This window comes from Centropristis striata, chromosome 21 (assembly GCF_030273125.1).
Source record: "Centropristis striata isolate RG_2023a ecotype Rhode Island chromosome 21, C.striata_1.0, whole genome shotgun sequence".
NCBI classification, from domain to species: domain Eukaryota; kingdom Metazoa; phylum Chordata; class Actinopteri; order Perciformes; family Serranidae; genus Centropristis; species Centropristis striata.
Genome location: NC_081537.1, coordinates 15217267 through 15241252, shown reverse-complemented (window position 1 = coordinate 15241252; position 23986 = coordinate 15217267). Strand labels below are relative to the sequence as shown.

The 23986-nt window shown below is 39.8% G+C and overlaps 1 protein-coding gene across 3 annotated transcripts in view; it reads left to right on the top strand.

Annotated features, from left to right (window-relative positions):
* Positions 1–23986, top strand: part of dnmbp (dynamin binding protein) — a 51902-nt gene that overhangs the window by 23337 nt on the left and 4579 nt on the right. For 2 of the 3 annotated variants that reach the window (XM_059324742.1, XM_059324743.1), the window contains 9 exons: positions 17131–17345; positions 17745–17844; positions 18252–18399; positions 20064–20081; positions 21368–21567; positions 21659–21789; positions 21883–21987; positions 22929–23057; positions 23163–23498. In XM_059324742.1, the coding sequence (XP_059180725.1) occupies positions 17131–17345; positions 17745–17844; positions 18252–18399; positions 20064–20081; positions 21368–21567; positions 21659–21789; positions 21883–21987; positions 22929–23057; positions 23163–23498 (1382 nt within the window). Of the gene's footprint in view, positions 1–4462; positions 6249–17130; positions 17346–17744; positions 17845–18251; positions 18400–20063; positions 20082–21367; positions 21568–21658; positions 21790–21882; positions 21988–22928; positions 23058–23162; positions 23499–23986 lie in introns of those variants that run through there. The other variant, XM_059324744.1, reaches the window with a different exon arrangement.

The following is a 23986-nucleotide window of genomic DNA, read 5'->3' as shown; positions in this document are numbered from 1 at the left end:
GAAAGAGTGGGGAGAGTTGGGTGTGTTTTTTTGGGGGGGACATTTTGGAGACAGGCAGAGCATGGCTCACTCTAGAGCGCGACCCAAAGTGTGGTTATGGCGAGCTGTGACACGGCCCTTGGCACGCTTCTCCACACTGTTTGGACACGCTCGGGATGCCAGGTCCAACAGAGTGGCAGGTAGGCTTGAACCCAAGCTTTTCCTTTTATCCGTAGCCACAGCTGCACAACTGCTGGTTACTGTTGGGGTTCTTTTCTGTGTGTAGCAGTTGGGGATTTTAGTGCCTTGCTCTAGGGCAGCTGTTTCAAACTTCCCTTTATGTTTTTGTTTTTGTTTTTACTCAACTACTATCCTTGAAGAGCAAGTCAGTGCAGTTTCTCAGCGTTTCTTGACCTAGTGCAGCAATCCCTATTTTTCTTGATTTTTTTATTAAGGTATCTAAATTAGCTGGATTGACTAAAAATACCCAGAAAAAGCAGGTTTTACCCCCAAATATTTTCTATTCTATGAAATTATAGCTTGACATCGGATGTAGTTGTTGCATCAACCTTCCGACAGCAGAGCTCACTATTTCTCAATGTTACACACACACACACACACACACACACACACACACACACACAGTGTTGTCATTCATTGAGGAGCTTTGAGTCTAATCACTGCCAACAACCAGGCTTCTTTGTAATGTTAAAGTATCTCATTTTACACTGTAATCACAGCTTCACTTCTGTTTCATTGCTGATGAATGAATGAGTGTTTCTCAGGGATTTTTCAATGATTAAATACCATCAAAAACTGATTGTCAGACTCCCAGTAGAGGCTTTTGTTCACCAATTCTAAAGTCATCTTGCTGAGGTAATCTGATCACCACAAGATGTTTCCAGCCTATTATAATTGAATACATTTCCTCTAATAATACTTGTGATAATTCAAGTAAACTAATAATCAGTAAATGTCTGTGTTTGATTCTATTTTTGTTCCATTCAACTGACTCAGATCCTGTTAGATGTTATCAATCGCTCTCCATTGTTTTTCAATGGATGATCTTTACGTCTGTGAATGACAGGTATCAGCCTGAGGGCAGGAACTCCTCTCATTGGCTACCAGGTGCCTCTAAAGGGTCATGCAACCACATAGTTTCCATTCAGTCGTCACACTAGAAGAATTCTCACACCCTCTTTTCACAGTAATAAAATAAAAGATTCAAGATCAATCTGTTGATATTCGCCACACCATTAGATGTGTAAATGGACTTAGATAGTGATTAGATTCAGCATACTCTAACTGCAGGATGTTTGCTATGCTAATTATCAACACATTACTTAGCCGCAAAAGCTTTTAGTATGATTTGTTAGTAAAATATTATTTTTCCCTTTTAACACTCAAAGGAAAGTGTTTTACACATTAAGCTTGGTCTCAGGATGTTTGTTGCCAAAAACGTGTTTGTCATCTTACTGCAATGTTTCTGCACACACACACACACACACACACACACACACACACACACACACACTCACCCAGGAGTGAGTGTTTTTCCATGCTTTTGCAGGGTGTGTTCCTGAGTGTGACGTTTGGAAGACAATGGCAGCTTATTGTTACAAGGCAGGGAGTAACTTCAACATTGGGCTGTGCCTGCACTTCACCGTTCAAAGTCCTCATAGCAGCTGAGAGAGGTTTGATACGAAAGCTCAAGACAATGAAAGAAAGAAGAATGAATCTTGTTTACGGAGCGTGACTTATATTCTCTTTTCCCCCTTGATATGATAGCTAGTATTTTTCTGTAAATTCTACACTTTTCTATGTGAGTTATTGATATGATGAGAGGAGTGATAAAGGTTTTGATATCCGGTCCCAATGCAAATTTCATTTTCTTATATCAATGTTTATCATAATGTAGCAAATGTATGCAAAATCACAGACAGAATTAGTTAAAATGTATGCATCTGACAGATATGTATCATACAACCTTATCACCCACCAACATGCTTGTGGTTTTGGAAGGCACATTTTCTTTAAAGATTATACCTTTTTTTTTTTTTTTTTTTACAAAATTTCACCCTATATCATAGAAACTGTAAAAACAAAAAATCATTGTCAGGTAATGGAACAGAATAAAAAATGTGTGAGAAATGCTTCTTATTGGAAAAATAACCAAATCTACGCTTAAAATAGTAATATTTAATCAAAATCACTTTATTGTACATACATGTCTTGGTTTAAAATTTCACCAAAAATAAACAGTTTGCACTAGCCAGATCCTGTAAAAAACATAAAATTCTGCGCTATTCAGTGCAACTGTAAAGTCATGAATGAGCCGTCTGAGACCTGCACTCAGGTGACAAAAATTCAGGGAAACTTTGACTGAACTGCAGGCTGTTTACATAGAACAGAGAGGGAAGGAAAAGAAAACTAAGAATGTCAATAGTTCAATATGTATAGCATACATACATAGCTATAGGTGCTGGACTTATATACTGCAGTAAAAAAAACGAGGTCACAGTGAGTGTAACAGGAGCTGACTGATTTGGTTAAATTTGTATCAGAATCACTCATTTGGACAGACACAATATGATTATTAAAGTTCATGTAAGTGCATCAAATCATGACTGATTGTTTAATTAATCATATTTTTAGAGGAAGTCTCTGTAAATCAGTTTATGCTTGATGCTATTCGCTCTTTCGTCACACTCTAGTGCAGGTTTTTATGTCTCCACCATCTCTTTGTGTTTCATCTTTTTTAATTTAAGCTCTTTGACCTTCAACCTCCTTTAATTCTTTAAACCCACTATTAGAGCGCCTCCATCAGCCTCCATGACACCACACAGCCCGATCTGTTTAACACTGTTTTGAGGATCTGTTGCGGCTTCAGGTTTCCCTCAGTCAGCCGTACAAACTGGGAGACTTCTCAGCTGCAGACAGTCTGATATATGACCTTATTCCTGGACATCACACCACTTTTTCTAGATGTGTTGAATGTGGAATAAGAACCTGACAGCTTCATTTACATAAGCTAACACAGCAACACGGAGAGGAATGTTGTATTTGACATTCCTGCAGGTGACACACGTACACAAACACACAGTTTCGGTCGCAATCTGCCACTGAAAGCTGAGATGTTGAACACTGATAATTAAACAGTCTTACATAAGAACAGAACAATGTTCTTAAGATCTCTATACCCAGTCTTAGCTTGCGAAACTTTGTGTCTGTATCCAGTAGGTCTGGCATACAAATGTTACCGGAATCAAACAAGATTAGTTGCATTTGTTTTGTAATAAACAAGATGCAACAAGGGTGCAAGATAAAAGTCAATCAGTAAGAGGGTATTTTGTAGTTTATACATAGAGTCTAAAGGCTTTTTGTCTCTTTGCTTGAGTCAGATTTATTGGTTTGACAGCAGGAACTGAAATTTACCCAAAACATAGGTTTAATACAAGAATACTTTGTTATTTACAGAACAAACACGTTCCAGTTTCTTATTACATTTAGATGTGAGTGTCGGTGTGTATCACGTGCACTTGGGTGTATGAAAGTGCTTTAAACCTGTCCCTTTTAGTGACTGCCTCTTTCATGCAGAGTTAAGGAGGGGGAGGGATATATTATACTCCAGCTTTATGAATAGGCCAGAGTTTTTTCTCACACTAAAAGATCGTGTCTCTTCTGAGAGCGAGGACAGTCCTCAACAATAGCTCATTGTACACACCAGCAGCTACTTTTTCAGTGGCTGCCCTGGTCTAATCAGGCTGTGTGCTCTCAAATATTCCCCCTCCACACTCATCTGATTGTAATAACTCTCCTTAGATCTTTCACTTGTTTTCTGCTTCACACTCACAGAAAAATGGGTGCAAACTAAATCACGTGGACGTCTTCATGTGTTACTGTTTACTCCTCCCTGAAGGGCAAAGTCAAACTCACAGACTGGAGTCAGCTTCTTGCTCTGTTTTAGTTTACCCACAAGTATCATGGCCTTTGGACTATTGTAAAAAAGTTAAAATACACAAGTCAGAGCTGGTTGTTAACACAAACAGGAACGAGGCATGCATTAATGACTATAGCTCAGTGAAACCTGCAGGAAATTGCAAAAACAATGTGAACAGGATACCAGGAAGGATGGAGGATTGTTCATGGCAGCGAAAACAAAACATTTGGTGCCAAAGTCTGCAGCCCCTCAGTGGGCAGACTGTGAAGTTAGTCTGAATCTCCCATCAAAGAAAATCTACAGGCATGTAGACTGTTTTGCAGCAAACAGAGGTACTAGCCAATTGAAACAAAGGGAGGGGCTGTTGGGCTAATCCTCCACTCATGTGACTCTCCTGAATCATTAACCCAAGGAGGCCCCTCCTTCAATAACCCTACCCCCCCTCTCCTTCCACGATTCGCTGAGATAGCTGCGGGGAGGATACGATTTAGTTACACTGAAGGCTGGGAGGTGCCTGGGCCAGGCAGTCCTGCTGAGGCAGTGGAGAGGAGACAGAAAACAAGTGGGAGAGTTAGAGACAATATGCCTGACAGGTGGAGTCTCCCACAATGCTTTGTTATGGAATGCAGGACTTTGGAAAGAGGGAATAAGCCACGTTGCAGGCTGATTTAAACAGCAAGAGCCATGAAGAGCCCGGTGGTTTATGGCAACCCTGTCATGTTTGGACCAGTGGATTGGAACTATGCTGCTGGTGCCCCGGTAAGAAGAGGGAAGAGTGTGGAGGAGCTTGGAGATGCTGGATGGGCCAGAGAGAGGGAGAGGGTGGCCCATCTGCAACATCTACAACAACTACACCAACTGCAGCTTCAGCAGCCACAGGTTGGATATCCTGCATATGGAGCAGTTCCTCCCGGACACCCACAGGGACCAGTCATGGTGCCAAGCCCTGGTGACCCAATTCCAGCTCCAGGCTTCCCTATGCCAGTACATGGAGGCATGATGGTGCCTGTAGGTGGGCCAAGGCCACCTCCAGCGCATGTGCCAGCTCCATGGCAGGCACAATGGGAGAACCAGGGCCAAATTAGACAAAGCAATCCCTTCCACCAACCCAGCCTGGAGTATGATGAACGGCACGTGGCAGCTTTCCAAGAGAAGAGACCTCAAGGCCATAACGTTTACTTCCACCCTGGTTCAGAGGATGGTCACCTAAATGTGAGGATATCTGACAGGAAAGGCAAACACTGTTTTTACCAGGGCCCTGAGGATAATGGCCAGCAGGACTACAGCAGAGTGCCACAAGAAATAGACAATATTGACCTAAGAACTCAAGAAGGGTATGATAAATTGGATGAGGACAAAAGAAGAAGGGACGATTGGGCCAGAGAAAAGAACCATTACGACCACAGGAATTACAGAGACTCAGAGGAGTATGATCATAGGGACAAATACAGCCACAGGGATCATTACGACAGGAAGTACAATGACCAAGATGACGACAGAGAGCAGCAATATTACGACAGCAGGAAACACCGGAAACAGGACCTCAGAGAGTATGCAGACTATTTTCATCGTAAATACCCTTATGATGGCAGAGACAATTACAGGGTTGGTGATCACTACGACTATTTTGACCCTAGAGACGTTGAGGGGGACTACTCCTATGATGAGCGAAAACTCAAGGACCATTACGAGGACCGATACGACCGCAGAGAAAACAGCTACAGAGACAGGGATGGCTATAATCGAAGGGTTGAGGACACTTACACCAGTAGAGGAAGGGGCCAGTATGACTCTGAACCGGACGAACGATATAAGGACAGGGACCACTACGACAGGTACAAGGATACAGGTGACGACAGGAGAGATGAGCACTACGACAGCAGAAGGAGAGACAACTACAAAGCAAGGGAGCACTATGAGCGGAGACCTGTGGACCACTATGACCGTGAGAACGAGGACCGATACGAATCCAGAGACAGGGGTCGTTCTCAGTACCAGCCTAGAGACCGATATCGAGACTTGCGCTCAATGTCCCTTGAATCTCAACATGAGGAATTCCCTAAAAAGAAAAAAAAGACACACTGTGAGGAATGGGTCGAGCAGCAGAACCAGAAGTTGGCGCTAGGGCACTCTTTTGAAGACCCGGTTATATACCGGCACAGTGACGATCAAGAAAGGGGGTATGAGTCGAGCGCTGGGAGCGTTGGCTCGAAACGGGGTCGCAAGCCTGTTTATGTGGGCTCACTGGATCGTAACAGCTTCTACAGGAAGACAGCTCCGAGTGCCCTACGAAAGTCCCAGTTCGCCACTACCAGGAAACAAAAGCAAGGTAAACAAAGGGATATTGTCATGTGAGAGAATGTACTGCACATGCTGTATTTGCACAGCATGAGGTAATGTTTTTTTCAGGTACAGATCTTGTAAAACAAAAGAGGACCAATGGTTTCCAAGCATCACTGTTTACCCCTTTAGATAAAACTAGGTGGAGAGGTCGACTCACTTCCTATCATTGGTGACCTCCAGAGGTGCCCTTTTAATCAATGCCGGGGGGCTTCAAAGTGCTGACTAGCCAGACTCACATCCTTAGAAAGTGTGTGCTGGGACCTGAGTGTGTGTTTGTGTGTTTGTGTGTATGTGTCGGTATCACCTATCTCACAGGAAAGTGAACTGTCAGGTATTTGTAGGCGTAAGAACCTGCAGAACAGGTTTTGTGGGTTGATGGGTTTTGTTTTCTCTGGCATTCTCCCTGTCGGCAGCGTTCCTACATCACTGATGCTGTGTGCACCCACAACAAGTCTGTTCAGTACTTGCATGACTGAGTGGTCTGTCTTTTACTGTCTTGGGTGTTTTCTTCATACGGGGATTTTCTTAATACTCACTTTATATGGCAGTTCATGGTGATCAAAGTGGATCTGTTTTGAGATAATTTGTGTACCACTCATATCTTTAAATCTCAGCCTGAATGTTAAAAAAAACAACTAAGTTTTGCAGATATTCAACTTTGGTTGGCTAATTTAACCAAACTTTGGTCTTTTTGATTATGATGCATTGACAAAACTCAAATCTAGGGCTGGGTCTCATTTTAAACTTTTGAAAAATTGGGGCCAACATGACACACATGCTTCATTTCAGATAGCAAGACAATACTTTGTAAGTCTTTTAAAGGACGTTCAGGGGTGTGTGTGCAAAGCATCAGTGTCAAATGAAGATATTTACCTAAGTAAAATATAGTCTAAAGTAAAGAAAAGTTTATTGATTTAGATGAGGGAATGTCAGTATTAGAATTTAACCAGGCACTAACTTTTTACATGCTGTTGACTAGGTCTGCAACTAACGATTACTCACTAACAGTATTGAGAATAAATTAATTATTTGGTCTTTTAAAATGTCAGAAAATTGTCAGAAAAATGTCCATCTCATTTAAAAGTCTAAGGTGATGGCTTTAAATATCTTATTTTGTCAGTCCAAAATTCAAACAGAGAAAAGGAAGACATTCCCACATGTGAGAGGCTGAAAACTTGAAAAATCTACTGTATTTTGTAAATATTTTTGTATGAGTAATTACTTTAAGGATTAATCGAAAATTAATCGAAATAATTTACATTTCTAATATAAACATATTTCAGTTGGTCTGCTGAAAAGTATTGAGGTTAATTACCCAGCCCTAGAGCAATGATGTGATCACCTGTTGACACTAAGGATGGTTAAAAAAGTGCAGTTGTCTGTAAACACAAACAAACAAACATCAGAAAGTGTGTTTGAGAATGTGTCATTAAGAATGGAAGAAAGAGAGCACTCTTCTGACTCGCATTGTGTCTTAGAAGAAGCAGGTGGCGCCCCACAACCCCTCCCCCAGTTACCTAGAAACACACATGCACGCACAGCCACACACACACATTGAGCGTGTGCACACATCGGCCCCCACCGCACATCCTTTTTTGGGAGTCCCAGCATTAATCCCTAGCGTCAGCATGGTGAGTGGATGGCGGGGGTCTGTCTGGTGCCAGGCGGTGGCCAGCACTGGCCTGACTCCTCGACTGATACTCAAGAGTGTGTGCATGTGTGTGTGTGAGTGAGTGAGTGAGGTTGTGGGAGGCTTATTTCAGAGATGACGCCATTTTTCAAAACACACATGCACGCTTGCCCCTGCAGTGTCCTATCATCCTTTAATCTTGTTAAACTGTTTCAGCTCTGTCAGGGGTTTGCCCTGAGTAAAGCATTTGATAGCATGGCTAAAAACATTAGACCATCTTGTTACAGCACTTATTGGGCTTACGCTGTGATTCAGTGACATTGAGGTGATGGCTGAGGCTTTTTCAGATGGGGCCTTAAGCATGTAGAAGGGCCTTTTGTTCTCTGTAATCCAGTATTAGATATCAGACCTCTCTCTGGGGCTGAAAAATCTATAGAGAGTTAAGAGCAGCTGCCAATCAATGCTTCATCTGACATGCATGTAGCTTTTGCAGGTCTAGGTCTAGTTACACCTGGATTTCCGTTCATGGTTGCACTCTTTAACATTTAAAAAATTATCTTCTGCCTTATGGACAGTGTGTAAGTAATGTGTGGTCATCCAGCTATGATCTGGCAGCGTATGCTCTGTAATCCTTGAGCAGCCAATGGTGGGCAGCAGTATTGGGGTGGGGTGGGGGAGTTAGGAGTTAAGATCTCAAATCGTCTGACAACATTGCTTTAAAGACGTCTTATCTCGGTGCTGGCAAGCGAAAAAGTCAGTTGGGAAAAAAATGATTTAGCTCATTAGTCCAAAAGTCTGCATGAGTCAGTGGCAGTCACACTCATATGTTTTTCTCTTTAAAGCGTGTGTTTTTAAGTCATTTATGATAATCATGCATGTGTCAAACTTATCTTTGTGGGTTTCAAAACAGTTCTTGTCTTATCATAGTGGAAGATAAGATTGAAGAGAGATTGTATATCACCGTATTAGACACTTTTAATTACCGTAAATCAAAGAAAAGCACAAAACTTTAACTTTTACTGTCATACACTTTAGAAAACACAGTTTTGCTGTAAAAATATACAATTTTCATGTAAAATTAATGGAGAAATAGCACGATGTCACAATGACACAATTACCCTAAAAATAATGGGATTATTCAGTCTAAATTACAGTTTTTGCTGATATTTACATTTAAATTTACAGTAGGAAAGCCACTCACTTTTACGGTGTATATTTACTGCTGTCCGAAATAACTGCAGCACATCAGTGTTTAAAACTCTTCATGCCTCAGCTCCGGGTTAGTTGATGCTACTGGTACCTCCATAAGTAAGAACACTGATGTTATCTTTACATTTTCAGATGGAAGTGTGGGAAAAGACAACCGACCTTAGGACTTTCCCATCAGGACTAGTTTGCTCTTGATAAGGCCACGTTCATACAGCCGGTTTACGTGGACGTCACTCCTTATTAGGGGTGAATATTGATATATTTGAGTGTCAAGAAATCATGTTTTGCGATACTGAATCTCATTAAGCTTCGAAGCTACAAATACTCCACTCTGCACTGAGCACCTTTGTCAGTATTCGTCAAACAAACTTTGATTGTTTGGACGTAATTTGTGGTAAGAAGTACAACAGTTGTTGTATTTGGTGTGTTCAAACTGTCACAGTGGTTACAGATGTTTATCTATTTGCTTCAGGGACTAATTTATTTGCATGGTCATACATACAGTGATTATTTTACTGTCCTCTTGTCAGCAAATATGGGTGTTGATGTCAAACAAACTGTTAAATGTAGTTTTATTTCAAGTGAAATATACCTTCCTGTTACTATTGGGTTACTCCAGTGTTGCTTTATGCTCTTATTAGAGGGTGTCTACAAGTTTACTTTTTTGTCTGCAGCATTTGTACATGAAATGCGTGGTTGTGTTTTGAAGACTAAAAAGAGGTTTATTTGTGGAGTGCAAGGCTCAGAACGGTTGAACTAATTTCTCTTGTTTACTTGTGGGAAAATTCATAAAGCCCTCGGGCAGATATTTGTCTCTACTTGTCCTACAAGAAGCAACAGATATTATGCTGCAAGTTCAGTCATCTCAAAGTCTCAAGGCAGTTCTCACACTTTTTGTACTGAAGGAGCAATTATTTTACCCCACAGGCAGTTAACACAAAAGTCCTCTGACCATATGCAAATTTGCCTCATAAAAATGTAATATAATTTACTGTTTTTCCTTTGCATTTGGATCCATCTATGTTGTTGCACTACTGTGGGACCCAATAGACACGTTGTCCTCTCCTTCTCCATTAACTTGAAGACAGTATAGCCCCTTGGTTGAATAGGTCCCTCACTCCTGAAACTCTCTCTGCACATATGCAAAACTGATGGTCTCTTGAAGTAATTGGATGTTCTTCATCATAGAAATGAGACGAAATGAGAAATTCCAAGTAAGCCAGAGATCACAGTCTCTGTCCCATTGACCATGCAGCAACTTATTTATTCAACTTGCTAATTAGACTGTAGCCTTATCCGCCTGGAAACAAGAAGAGATGTATCGACAGTAGACACTAAACACAGGATTAAGTCTGGAGAAAATCTCACGCTGAATGCTACATGTATCAGGACACAAGCTGCTTTTATAATGACTGAATGGAGCGCTGTAATTACAAGGGAATCCCAACAATGGTGCATAAAGGTTGCTGCCAGGAGCAGGAATGTGACCTTTGTGACATATGACCCCAAAAAGAGATAAACAGGATGGTATGTCACTGAATAAACTCCCCTGAATAAACTTTTTTTCCCCATTTTTAAGTGTCCTTCTACCTGGTGTAACAGCTGGTGGTGCAAATCTGGACAAAAGACAGGGAATATAGCCAAAAAAAAAGTTTGCTTAGTCAACTGAGTGATTTAAAAATAAGCTTGAAATTAGTGAGATTTTGTTTGTGTCTGCAAAGGGATTAAAAAAGTGTTGCCTCTTTCTCTGAAAGTTAATGTGTGCCACAGTTTGACGCCATTTAAAAGCCTTGTTAATATTTACTCTGCCTGTGCGGATAAGGTTTTTTCTGCCAGGTGTGTCATGGATTTTTAAAAATACATCCAGTATTAATTACAAGTCACGGCTTGCAGGTCGTTAGGTAAATATTGTCACAAGTGATGGCATTTAAAGAGTGTGCGAGCTTGTATGAACTTATTTTCCTGTCCCAGCACTCACTGCTCCCTCATACAGAGTTTCCCATGTGATTATTGCAGCAAAAGCCACTCCCTGCTTTCCAAAAACTTGGCCTGATATGAGGAGGGCCCCCGCTATTTGCGTTGCCATGGCGACTGTGCATTCTGCTGTGAACTTTGGAGCAACGCACACACACAGCACTGATTGTGTGTGTGACCTTAGAGCGCTCAGTGCAGGCCAAAACTTTTGACTTTGCATGGCTGTTAGAGGAGCACGCTGACTAGAGACCATGAATAAAGAGAGGTGTTGTTGGAAAACTGGATTTGCTACAGTTGTGCAACAAAGTCACACTTTTAAAAGAGTCATTCTCTGAGGAAAAAAAGAAGCTTACTTGGATGTCTTTGTAGATTATTTAAAAGAGTTAAAAAATATCCTCAAGTGAAAGATAACTTGAGAGGATTAAGGGGAAGATTTTGAGTCTAGGGATCTTAATTTTGATAGAATTCAGCCTGTCAGAGGAGGAGCCTGGTCAGGTGTCAGCAGACTGTGAAACATGAAACAGATTGATCACAGACCTGGACTTCAATGACCCATTCTCCTCAGCACAACCCCTTATAAATGTTACAGAAGCCAGATATGAGTTCACGCAGCCTAACAGTTTAGAAATTATTATTTCAATGGAGAAAGCAGCAGTAAAAACTGAAGAAAAATGACCAGATAAACAAGCAGTCATTCTCTGATTTTTCATCACCAAAAGCTAAAGTCGGAAATGTAAAATTTCTATAAGATATAATTTAACAAATATATGAATTAAACTCAGTATTGAAAATCATATCATATCATATCACTATACTTACCTTTGGGCATAAACATTGAGGACAGAAATCAACAGGTGCAGTCAAGTTGACCACTGATTTTTATCATGACAGATCTAACAATGTCATTTTCAAAAGGCTAAAGACAAAGGCTAACATAGAATACAACAGCTTACAACATTTCATGTTGGAGTAAAGACTGAAGAGCTGCAACGATTATGCGACCGATCAATTCATTGATCGATAGAAAAAAAAATATTTTGATAGCTGATTAATCATTAAAATCATTTTTCATGGAAAAATGGTAGAAAATGCTGTTTTCAAATGCTGTTGGGGCATATTTCCTACTTTTCTCTGTTTTATTTCATATGAAATTTAATATCTTTAATATCGTTTCGGACTGATGAAATAAGACATTTTGAGAGAGTGGAATGGACATTTTTTGCAATTTTCTGGCATATTATTAACTGAACGCTTAACGTTTAATCAACAAGTGAATCATAACACACCACTGATCAGTATGTATGGATAGGATGCAGCATGTTGAAGTAGCCCACATATTTTCTTATCTCACTCTGAGTAACAAGCAGTGGAAGTCCAGCTCCAGGTTTTATGGTCTGCCAGAGTGGTCGTCCTCCCTGCTGTCTGTGTTTGTGTGTGTGTGAGTGTGTGTGTTTAATGATGGTGGGTTCCCATCCTTTCTCATGGTAATTGAAGGTCTGGAATGGAGGTTTTTGCTGCGCAGTCCTCCACACAGCTCAGGAGATGGACTTCAGATTGACAATGGACTATCGTAGAATGGGTGGCGTTGTTTGAGCCACTGTGTGTGTGTGTGTGTGTGTGTGTGGGAGGGGGATGCTTGTTTTTGAAGTGGTTTCAAGAAAGTTGCGGGCAGCAGGTGGGTGAAGTCTCATCATCTTCTCTTTTCTCTTGCTTTCATTTGACTGTATACAAGGAAGCGAGCACACAGTCCCCTGGGGGAAATGCATGTTATTTTTAGAGAAAATATTACTTTAAATGTTTGTTTTGTGTTTTTATAGTTTTTGGTTTTATTACTTTTAATTAGAAATGCATGGATAAGGGGGTTTAAAATTTAATTTGGACTCATTAACATGCAAGACTTTAATCTTTTTTTTATTTTTACCAATCCCAGATTAACATTGTAGCACTTAATGTGTCAGACTTGGAAAAGTTATATTTCAAACAAATAAGATGATACATATCAACCATAACTGACACCCCTGCAACACAGAAAACAGTCACAATCTCACAAATCTTTAGGAATCTTTGAGCCATGCAGTCTGAGTGAGCTGTCCTTTGTTTGTGCCTCCTGATATCACACTACTTTGTTTCTTGTTAAATCATTTCTGAGTTGTGCAAATGTATCAGCTGTGACTGTGGCTGCAGTCATTCTGTCTGTGTGAAGACAGAAGGTGCGGCACAGAAAGAGATGTTGTCATTTTATAGGGCGATTAAGCACACTCCCTTTTTGCGGCTGACCCAGAAATCCAGTCTGCTGTGTGGTTTGAACTATAAGCTGCTTGTTGAACATGATTCATGAAGCGTAGTGATCACAATCAAGAACTGGTTCCAACGTGAAACCATTTTGAAATTGTTTGATTTCTGTGAAGTGGTTTGGGTTTCTGTTTCCAAGAAGAAGGTTTTACTTGCTGAATAAATTCTAAAATGTCTTAAATCAGCTGTTCCAGGTTTCGCTGTGCAAAGCTTTCCAGATGAACCTGCTTTTTTGGAAACGGGTGCTGCTCTACTACAAACTATTGATTCCACCTGTTGATAGCTGTGCTTTGCAAACTCACAATCTCTGAGTTTGTGCTCTTTGATCGTGAAAGAAAAGATATTTAAGAGAACAAGCTCAAGTCAATTTACGAACATCAGAGCCTCATAGCCAGCCTTAATGGATTTAATAAATTAAATTAATGAAATCCTGCTTCAGTCCTCATCCAGTTAGGGACTCAAAGTAGTGCAGCTCCCCTGCCTTCATTAGCCCATAAAACCCTTTGTAATTCAAGAGCCTGCATGCATAGGCCGTCTCTTTGTTTTATTTTTCCAAACTCTTTAATATGTGTAATCAGGTCAGCGCTTGAATGCAACTCATTTATTAACCATTATGCTGCCGGGTTTGTGTGCAGACACCCCGTAGCCCCCTGCAGAGTGGTCTGGATGCATGTCACACTAATTCAATTTGTTTAAATATACTTTATACACACACATGTCTTACAGTATGCAGAACACATAATGACATCACAGATAACATACACATTGAGATCTATTTAAATATTGCTTTTTCACTGTAGTTTTTGCACAAATTTTCTCCAATTTACTGCCACTTTAACATGTTTGCACTTCGTTTTATAGTTTTATAGTTTGGTCTTGGTTGTTTGTTTGTATTTTTATTTTATACGATTTATTTATTTGAATCTTTATTCTATTTCAATTTTATTTTTCTATTTTTATAACCTTAATCTGTTTTTTACTCTATACTTGTGCTGCTGCAACACCTGAATTTACCCCATGGGCGATCCAATCAGTAAAGGAATATCTTATCTTAGTGTTTAATCTCCAGTCCCAAACCTGTTGAATGTTTAAGTGTCAAAACAAGACTGAAAATATGATGCATAGCTTTGTAAGGTCCTCTATTATTGGTCGTAAATAGCAGATATTGAAGCAATCAACAGGTTTTTACAGTTGAACCACAGTTATTCACATGGACGGATTACTTAACGGGCCTGTGGGGCACAGGGCATTACCTGCAAAATGTCACGCACTGACCAGGTGTGTGATTCAGTGATTGTTCTGTGGGTGTTTCCTGTTGCAGCAGACTGCAGGCAGATCCTGTTCCACATGCTGAAATTCTTATGTTACACGTAACCTTATGGGAACCTCTAAGTTTCTTGTAATGTTTTTCTTTCAAATTCAGTATTTAGAAGTAGAATACGTTGGAGTTAATTATCACTAACTAATAAATAGCAGCTCTTCTGTACATCAGATTTTGAACCCTGTATGCCATCTTTCTAATAGTTCACAGAACAAAAGCGAGTCCATAGAAGTGGGTCAAAACGTGGTCATGCGGTTCAACAGGTTGGTTATGATGGAAATAGCCATGTATTTAGCATTGTGAAGTGGAGCATATGATGCAGTTGTGTATGTGGAGGATCAAACGTGGGAAATGAGCCGATTGATTCCAATTAAACTCAGAGTCCTTTGTTTTCAGTCTCCCTCTTTGTAGCGTGTGCTGCTGCTGTACAACTTTTTAAAACCCATTAGCAAGCTACTTTCTCACCGGTGGGGAAATGCTGGAGTGTTGGCAGTTGGCGGAGAGCGGCGGTGACGGATGCTTGCAGGGAGATATGGTGCAGGCGGGTGAGAAAAGCTCCTTGAGTCGAGCTTTAGCCAAGTCACGTGAAGAGGGAGAGGGATGAGGTCAGGGGTGGGAGGGAGACAAAAGGCAGGTGGCCCGAGGATCAGACACACAGTCGGGTCATAAAATATAACATTGTTGTTTGTGTGAATATGTGAAAAGCTCTGCAGGGAAGTGGAGGTCTTAAGTGAAATAGTCACACTCTGGAGAAAAAAAATTTGGAAAGCATGTTACTGCTTTTATCTGATCGAAACAAAACGTGCATGTGTGTGTGTGTGTGTGGCATGCAAGTATTATCAAGTGCATGAGGTCACATAAGGGTAAGCAGAGTTAACTTCGTTAGCCACTGACAGCATCTGTTCGAGGAGCACGGTGACGTCACCCTCATCCGTCAACACATGCTGCATCTTCACCTACTGACATGAAACAGATCTTTAGACTCAAATATACACATGCAACTGCAGCAGTGTTTCTCCTTCACAGATACATGTGTGGTGATTCCTTAACATACCACACTGACCCACGGATAATCTCTTAATCTATTTTATAACATGAAACATATCATTTTTTATGGACAGCTGTCAACAAATTCATTACAAGATCAGAACCACCATAGTGTTAGTCCATCTCATTACACTTTATACTTATGATTTCCTCAGCTTTGTGTCCATTTGCACCTTGCAAGTTGCAAATCTTAAACAGGTCATGAAAATATTTCTCATAATTTAAAAAAGTGCAAGTTTGCAAAATCTGCACCCACATACGTGCATGCATCTTTATTCACTCCCACACACACCCTTACAAACACTTGATCTTCATGCAGCATTTCAGCCTCCCAAGGTTAAAATTGAAATGTATTTGGTCCAATTGACCAACCAACCAGCTGACGGAGAGCTACAGAGCTGCTGGGCACAGCCAGGGCTTGTTGATATTATATAAATCATCAAAACGTTCTAAAGATTCCTATTGTTTGTCTAGAAAGTTACCTGCTAGTGGGTAATATAACTCCTAATCGAGATATGACATGACCTATATCAGCAAAGAAGCTCATAAAAAGCATCAATAAGTTCCTGTGTTTTTAATCGTTTTTGGATGACAATGGAGGTCTGTGGCACAAAGAAATGAGCTCAGGCTTTGGATACACAAACAGTTCATTGTCAGTTTTCTTTTCATGGAATTTGTTAACGATAAGAAAGATTTAGAGTATCACTGGATGTATCTTTTGAAACTGAGAGCCGAACGTTTCACTGAGGAATAAAAGATTCAGATAGCAGATGAAGATATTTTTAGAAATGTGTGCAACATGTATCATCCTTCTCCAGAGCTGTTATCTCTCTTCCCTCAGTCCCCCTTCTTTAGTGTCTGCTGGGTCCCTGAGAGCCTGTACATCTGTAGTTGCTGTCACAGGCCATTGTGCCACACACAAAGAGCCTGAGTCCACTCCAGTTTTGCGTCCATTCATAAAGAGCAGTGGTGCATGAACCAGGCTCTCCCTCCAGTCCCGGGCACCCCCAGAGATCAGCCCTCTGGGAGTGAGAGCAGAGACATTGATCAAAAGCTGGTCAGACAGGAGGAAGAGTAAAGGGCGGGCTGGGTGGGTGGGCGGACAGGAGTGTGTTTGGATACAATGAATGGAGACATGGGCTGGGAACGTTTTTCTCTTTCCCCTTTTTAACTCTGTTTTTTTTTTGTCTACGACAAGCTTTGGATTATTGCCAACTTCATGGCAATTAATGAGCAGAAATTGATACAAAAATTCATAGAAATGTCTTAAATTCTGCTTAATCAAGAATCTCACAATAATAAAAAACAAAAAACAAAGCTGTGAGATCAAGATAGAAGACCATTTTTATTTCAGTTTAGATTGAGCTAAATCTGTCTCTCTTCCTGTCTCTCCAGAGATGACGCTCCTGTCGTCCCAGCCCAAAACGTTGGACTCCGGCCAGACCTCGGACTCGTCCCCGGCCGCCGGCACAGGCACCGAGGACCCCGAGCTGAGGATGCTGGAGAAGAGGTCAAAGGTCATCGAGGAGCTGCTGCAGACAGAGAAGGATTACATCAAAGATCTGCAGATGTGTGTCGAGGAGATCATCGAGCCGCTACAGAAGAAACAGGTGAAAAGATGCCTCTTTGATGGACTTACAGTACAGAAGATGAGAGCAATGTTAAAATGTCAGACTTTCACTTTTTTCCAGTGTGTAGACCATCATTTCATAGTTAGTCATCTTATTTTTTATTGGGGAGGCATGTGAGAAAACAGCAGAGAATCACCAGAAACCTTGATAAGGTGTTTACAAGCCACAATATCATGTTTCTATTTGCATACTTCAGCTACTATAAACAGGTTTCTCAAACCTGGGGCTCTTCTAGGTTTCTGTATCATGGCTGTTGTGTTTCACATAAACAAAACTTAACCAGGATGCTAAAAATACACAATCATAACAGAGACACTAGTGAAAAGTTCAGAGGAACTTTATCGCCGTTTTAAATCTTTCTTTCTGCATTTCCTTAAGTTGAAGAATGTGGACTTTGACGGGCTCTTCGGCAACATCAGCTCTGTGATCGACCTGTCGCAGCGCCTGTTTGAAACGCTGCAGGACACAGACTCGATCGGTAAGAAGCCAGTTTTTAAAAGATGCATATCCTACCAGGTAACTGATTCACCAACAGTCAAGTCAAGCAAGCTTCTTCCTGCATGTTGTCCTTTGTACTTTATTTATGTGTTAACCAATAAAATGTCATCAGTTTATGGTTAACACATAAATAAAGTACAAAGAACAACATGCAATATGCATGAGACTTTGAACGCATTTTGAAAATGTAAACCGTTAGAGGAAGTTGTAAAAATAATAATCGCAGGAATGGTTTTTAATTATTTCCCAGAAACAGTTCAGACTTCTTAACTTTTTTTGTCTATTTTTGGGTGTAATTTCTCATATCAGAATCCTCCTCTTTCCTTCCCTGCTGCCCTTTTTTAAAATGAACACATGACCTTATACTTCTGTACTCTGTGCTCTCAGGAAAGGTATTTCTGGGTTTCAAGGCCGAGCTGGAAGAGGTGTACAAAATCTACTGCCAGAACCACGATGATGCCATCTCTCTGCTCGAGAGCTACGAGAAGGATGAAAGCATCCAGCGTCACGTGTTGGAGTGTCTGGAGAGACTGAGGTCAGTCACTGAGAGGACGAAAAACATCCAAACACTCACTAGATTTAGATTTCAGCTTGGACGTGTGGGAAAAAAAACTTTTGCATGTTTTTGTGTGTAAAAGCATGAGACAAAAAAAGAGTGCCCACTAATGAAAATACACAGTTGAAGTAAGACATTAACCCCGAGCAGTTTCAGGGCGTTATTTGCTCCTGTCACATTTCACTCACTACGAGGTAAACAGCCAGCAGTTCAGGCAAACTTTCACAGAATTTTTGTCACGTGACTTTTTATCCCAGCCAAGTCGTTCATGACTTCTCAGTTGTGCTGAATAATGCAGAATTTAATGTCTTTTTTTTTTTTCTTTTTTACTATTTTTGTGAAACTAAACTATAACTTTTTTAAAACGAGAAAGGAAGAATAAAGTTACTTGAAAAAAGGGTGAAAAAATCCATATTTCAAGCTTAGAATTAGTTATTTCTCCTAACTGAAGCATTCCTTACACATTAAAAAATTTAAATTTATAATAATAATATCTGTTTTTACAGTTTTTGCCTTTGATAAATGGTAACAAACTCACCAGAAGGATGTGGGGTTCAGAGGGTTAACTGTTAATGCCTGTTGATTATTTATTGTTTGTAGATTTCAGTGAGGTGGAAAAGTAATGTGAGCTGAAATGTTACAGCGTGTTAACATGAAATCCTTTTCAAAATTTAACTTGCAGTAGAATAATAACTTTAAAATGGAGTCTGAAGACTTTTTAGGCGTTCAGACTTCCTGCTGTGACATTTTATGTCTTGAGAAAAGTCCCGTTGTCATGGAGTTCATGGCCACAATAACATTACCTGTAAATCACATGGATTAATTTATGACGGGGTTTTTTTAGACTCTGAACTTTGATGGGTGGACTCGGCCGTTGCAGTTAAACTTTAAACGGAAGAAGTGTTTTCGTCTGAAACTTATTTGCACTTAAAATCTGCCTTTTTTTCTATCAACAAACCTTTAGTTCACTCCTGCTGTTCTTGTGCTCCATCTCATAATCTATCTGTCGGACTTAGACTGTCCTCAGCAATGTAGAGCAGGCAAAGAATGTGCCCTTCCTGGTTTCACCTGTCTGGTTTCACCATCAGTGACTCAGACACTTCAGCTTGTCACTGCTGTAAAATAAAAGTCATAAATCTGTGTTTGAAGATAAACACAGCTTAGACCGGAAGTTTAAAGGGGAAAAAGGGCGCGGGTTCCAAGAAGAAGTCTTAGTAAACAAAAGGATAATGTACAGATGTGTGTGAACACTGACCATCCAGTACAGTTTTTTTAGTCATTCTGTAAGTTTAAAGTAATGTTTTCAGCCTGGTCAGGAAAATAATAGTCTTTTCTAAAGTGTGTGTGCGTCTGTTGCAGCCTATTCAGCTTTTAAAAGGTCATGTGTTACTGCCACTTTCTAGAAATTGCTTCGTTTTACTGCCACACTGGGCTTTTAAGAGAAAATTCTCAAAACAAAACCATAACAACCGGCGGTGCAGCTGACGTCACCCGTTTTATCAAGTAAAATCCTGGATTTTGTCTCTGCATAAGCAAAAACTTCCTCTAAGACTTGTGGAAAAGTGTGTGAAAGTTATGATTCAGTAGGTTTATAAATCCTGTTTCTGTTATCTTTCTATCTCCTCCATCCTTCCCTTCAACAGGGCTATATATCGCGAGTGGTAAGTCTCCATAACGAGTGTCGTCATGATTTCCAGCATGAGAATCATCTTGACCGCATGGCTTTTGCTCACTAACCCTGCTGGAAATTATCTGTGTGTGTGTGTGTGTGTTGGTGGGTGTATGTGTGACAGACTCTAAAAAACATCTGTGCTGCTCTTTCAATTTCCTTCCCTGGACTGAGATGAACTCATATTTTGTTGCTTGTGTTTGCACGTGCATGTGAATACTGTATTCTATTGTTGGGAAGACAAATATTCCTCTTGTGTGGATATGCAAAGTAATTGTTGATCCTGTGAAACACATCTAATGCCATCTTCTGGACTAAAGCAGCAACAGCAATTTACAGTAACTGGTGTTACCAACATCATTTTAAAACATCTCATTATTTTATGGAGTAGAGAGGAAAAATCTACCTCTAGCTCCTTAAACATGTAGAATTGCATGTGATTTCCTTCTTTGATAAAGTGAAATTGTGTGTATAATTAACAAGTAAGAAAGTATCTTGTAATAATGACAAAAAATAGTAATTTTAGAAGAAATCTGTCTTGGCTTTTAACACCCAATTGTGCAATAAGATTGGTTGCTAAATTAATTTGTCCTCCAGATTGCATTAAAACTAAGCAAATCAATAATGTGGGTTATTTATTGTTTGTTGTGTTTTTTATGTCTCCCAAAACTCTGATCATCATCAGGATATATAAATATGTGATGATGGTTATGTATCATTGGATCATTAAATCCACATGATATTGAGACGTGTTACATGGACATGGGAACATAATTAAATAGCTGTAACTGTGAAAGTGTCTGGACAGTTTCTATGGAGTCAAAGGAGTGCCATAAAGATAAATAAAAATCTGTAACAGAATTTTAAAAAATAAATGTGGAAATATAAATAAAAATAATAAGTAAATAGAAAAAGTTGGAATATAAAGGGAAATAAATAAAAAAGTAAGTAAAATAAAAAAGTGGAAATATAGAGAAAAATAACAAAATGTAAAAGAATAATTATAAATATTTTAGTTATTTTCACATTAATTTGTTAATTTATTTCTGTATATTTTTATATACATATTTTTTAAAATATAAAATACACAAATGTCTATAATTATTTTATTACATTTTGTAATTTCTCTCTTTATTTCCACATTTATTCTTTTAGTTATTTCTGTGATTTATTTACCGATTTGCTCTTTATTTTTGCACTCCTATGACTCCATATCTTCACATATTCTCATTTTCCATGCATCCAAACCGCGTCTGTTGTCTCTGTTGCTTTTTTCAGGGGGAAAACAAATTACATCAACCTCGGCTCTTTCTTAATCAAGCCAGTGCAGCGGGTGATGCGCTACCCGCTGCTGCTGATGGAGCTGCTGGGGGCCACACCGGAGAGCCACCACGACCGGCCCCAGCTGACTCAGGCTCTGCTGGCCGTCAAAGAGATCAACGTGAACATCAACGAGTACAAACGCAGGAAGGACCTTGGTAAAAAAAAGATCCCTTAAATAATTTTGGTTTTATCTGTGTTAAGGAAAGTATTTATCCAGTCTGAACTGTTTCCCTCTGCTGTCCACAGTGGTGAAGTACAGGAAAGGGGACGAAGACACGTTCATTGATAAGATCTCCAAGCTGAGCATGCACTCCATTATCAAAAAATCCAACCGAGTCAGCAGCCACCTTAAACACCTCACAGGAATCTCACCTCAGGTACAAATCTGCTCCGAGCTCTTACCTGGAGTGCAGGATGTTATGAGTGAAAACGTGCTGGTTCTGATCTCTGTTTTCTGTCTTTTTTCACAGATTAAAGATGAAGCGTTTGATGAGGCAGAGAAGAAGTTCAGGCTGCAGGAGAGACTCATCAAGTCTTTTATCAGAGACATTTCCTTGTACCTGCAACATATAAGAGTAAGAGCATTTTACCACCATCACATGAAAACAACTGTGTCTTTTTGTTTAGACATGATTTAAATATAATGTATAAGGCAGAATGTAGGAATAGGATTATAAGACTTTTCGACATTTATTTTCTTGAGAAAAGTATTATAAATTATTATTATAACCTTTATTTAACAAGGAAAATCCCATTGAGATTAAGAACCTCTCAAGGGAGAACGGTCCAAGATAGGCAGCAGCAAATACAGAACAGTTATAAAATTACACAGTTAAAACACAAACCAAAAAAACCAACAAAAAAGCAAAAATGATTACATTTTACACGTACATGATATAGAGTTGTCTTCAAGTACTCTCAGTTTAGATTAAAAAGTGCTCAATGATATTAACACGGTTAGTTTCCAGTCATTCTGTAACTTATTCTGTACAAAAGGTGCAGAGTGGTGGGAAGGGAAGCATGGTAAGCAGTGTCAACTAGACATTGAGCAGAAAGAATAATAACAAATTTGCAATAGGGAAAGATTTAGATGTAAAAACACAGTAGTTTATAAACTCCTCAAAAAAAGTTTGGAAACGTTATTTTGGTCAATTATTTCTTCCCTTTATTAACAATAATTGGTGTTGTATTATATATAATTGGATAGCCTGATTAGTGAATATCAACAGAAGAATATTGCAGAAGATTTTTTTTGGCCACGACCCACACATTAGCTGTGTTGCTCATACCTCATTGTAAAGGTGATTGGTCAGGTTTTCCAACTATATAAAATACAATTCCAATTGGTATTGTTAAAGGGGAGAAATAATTGACCCAAATAATGTTTCCAAACTTTTTTAGGTGTTTATATTCAGTGCATTTAACACATATTCAGCTAAGTGTATCCATAAATTGTTTTGTCATATAATGTTTTTGGGAGTGCTTGCATGGATTCTGATGAACTGCATCTCCTCAGGAATCTGCATCTGTGAAGGTCTTGGCAGCCATCAGTTTCTGTGACATCTACACGGAGCGAAGCATCCTCGATCCCGAGCGCTTCCAGAGAGCTCACCGCAGCATCAGCGACAAACAGTTCACACATTTTGTAAGTGCTCTTTCTGTTAACCCTCAATTATTTGCTGTAAAAGTGTTTTGGGAAAGACCTCTGAACTCATCACATTATCTGTCCTATCCTCATTCCCCTGAGCAGAAGGAGCGCACCGAGGTCTTAGTCATCAACCCGCTCACCCAGCTCCTCCTCATGTTCGCCGGGCCGCACAAACTCATCCAGAAGCGCTTCGACAAGCTGCTCGACTACGACAACTGCAAGGAGCGTGCCGACCGCCTCAAGGACCGCCGTGTCCAGGATGAGCTGCAGGCAGCACGCAACAACTATGAGGCTCTCAACGCCCAACTTCTGGATGAGCTGCCCAAGTTCCACTTTGCAGCAGAGGAGCTGTTTACTGGCTGCGTGAGGGCTTTCGCTCAGGCTCAGAAGGACTTCATGAAGACGACGATGGGAGAGCTGAAGCCGCTCCTGCAGGCTGTAAGTACCTTTATGAGGGTGTTGATGGACATTTTTAATGAATTTTTATTTTTAAAAGGTCTTTACCCTTAATAGGGCACTCATTGAAATACTTGCAAATTCCAAATTTCAACCCTAGAGAATATTGGAGGGTATTACATACAGCCAGAATGTGTAAAAAAAAAAAACATACGAAAATAATATTTTGAGAAAAAAAAGTTTACGAGCTTAAAGCGGCAAATCTACGAGAAAAAAATGCGGAGATTTATGAGATTTAAAGTGGTGAATCTGGGAGAAAAAAGTTGCTTTTTTCTCATAAATCTGCGACTTTTTTTGCGGAGATTTGCCACTTTAAATCTCTTAAATCTGCAACTTTTTTTCTTGTAGATTTGCCACTTTAATCTAGTAAATTTGCAACTTTTTTTCGAAATATTACCTGAAGTTACCAAATATAGTTTTTTACCTGATAAAGGGTTAATCCATTCCCAACACAGTTGCATTTAACTGAG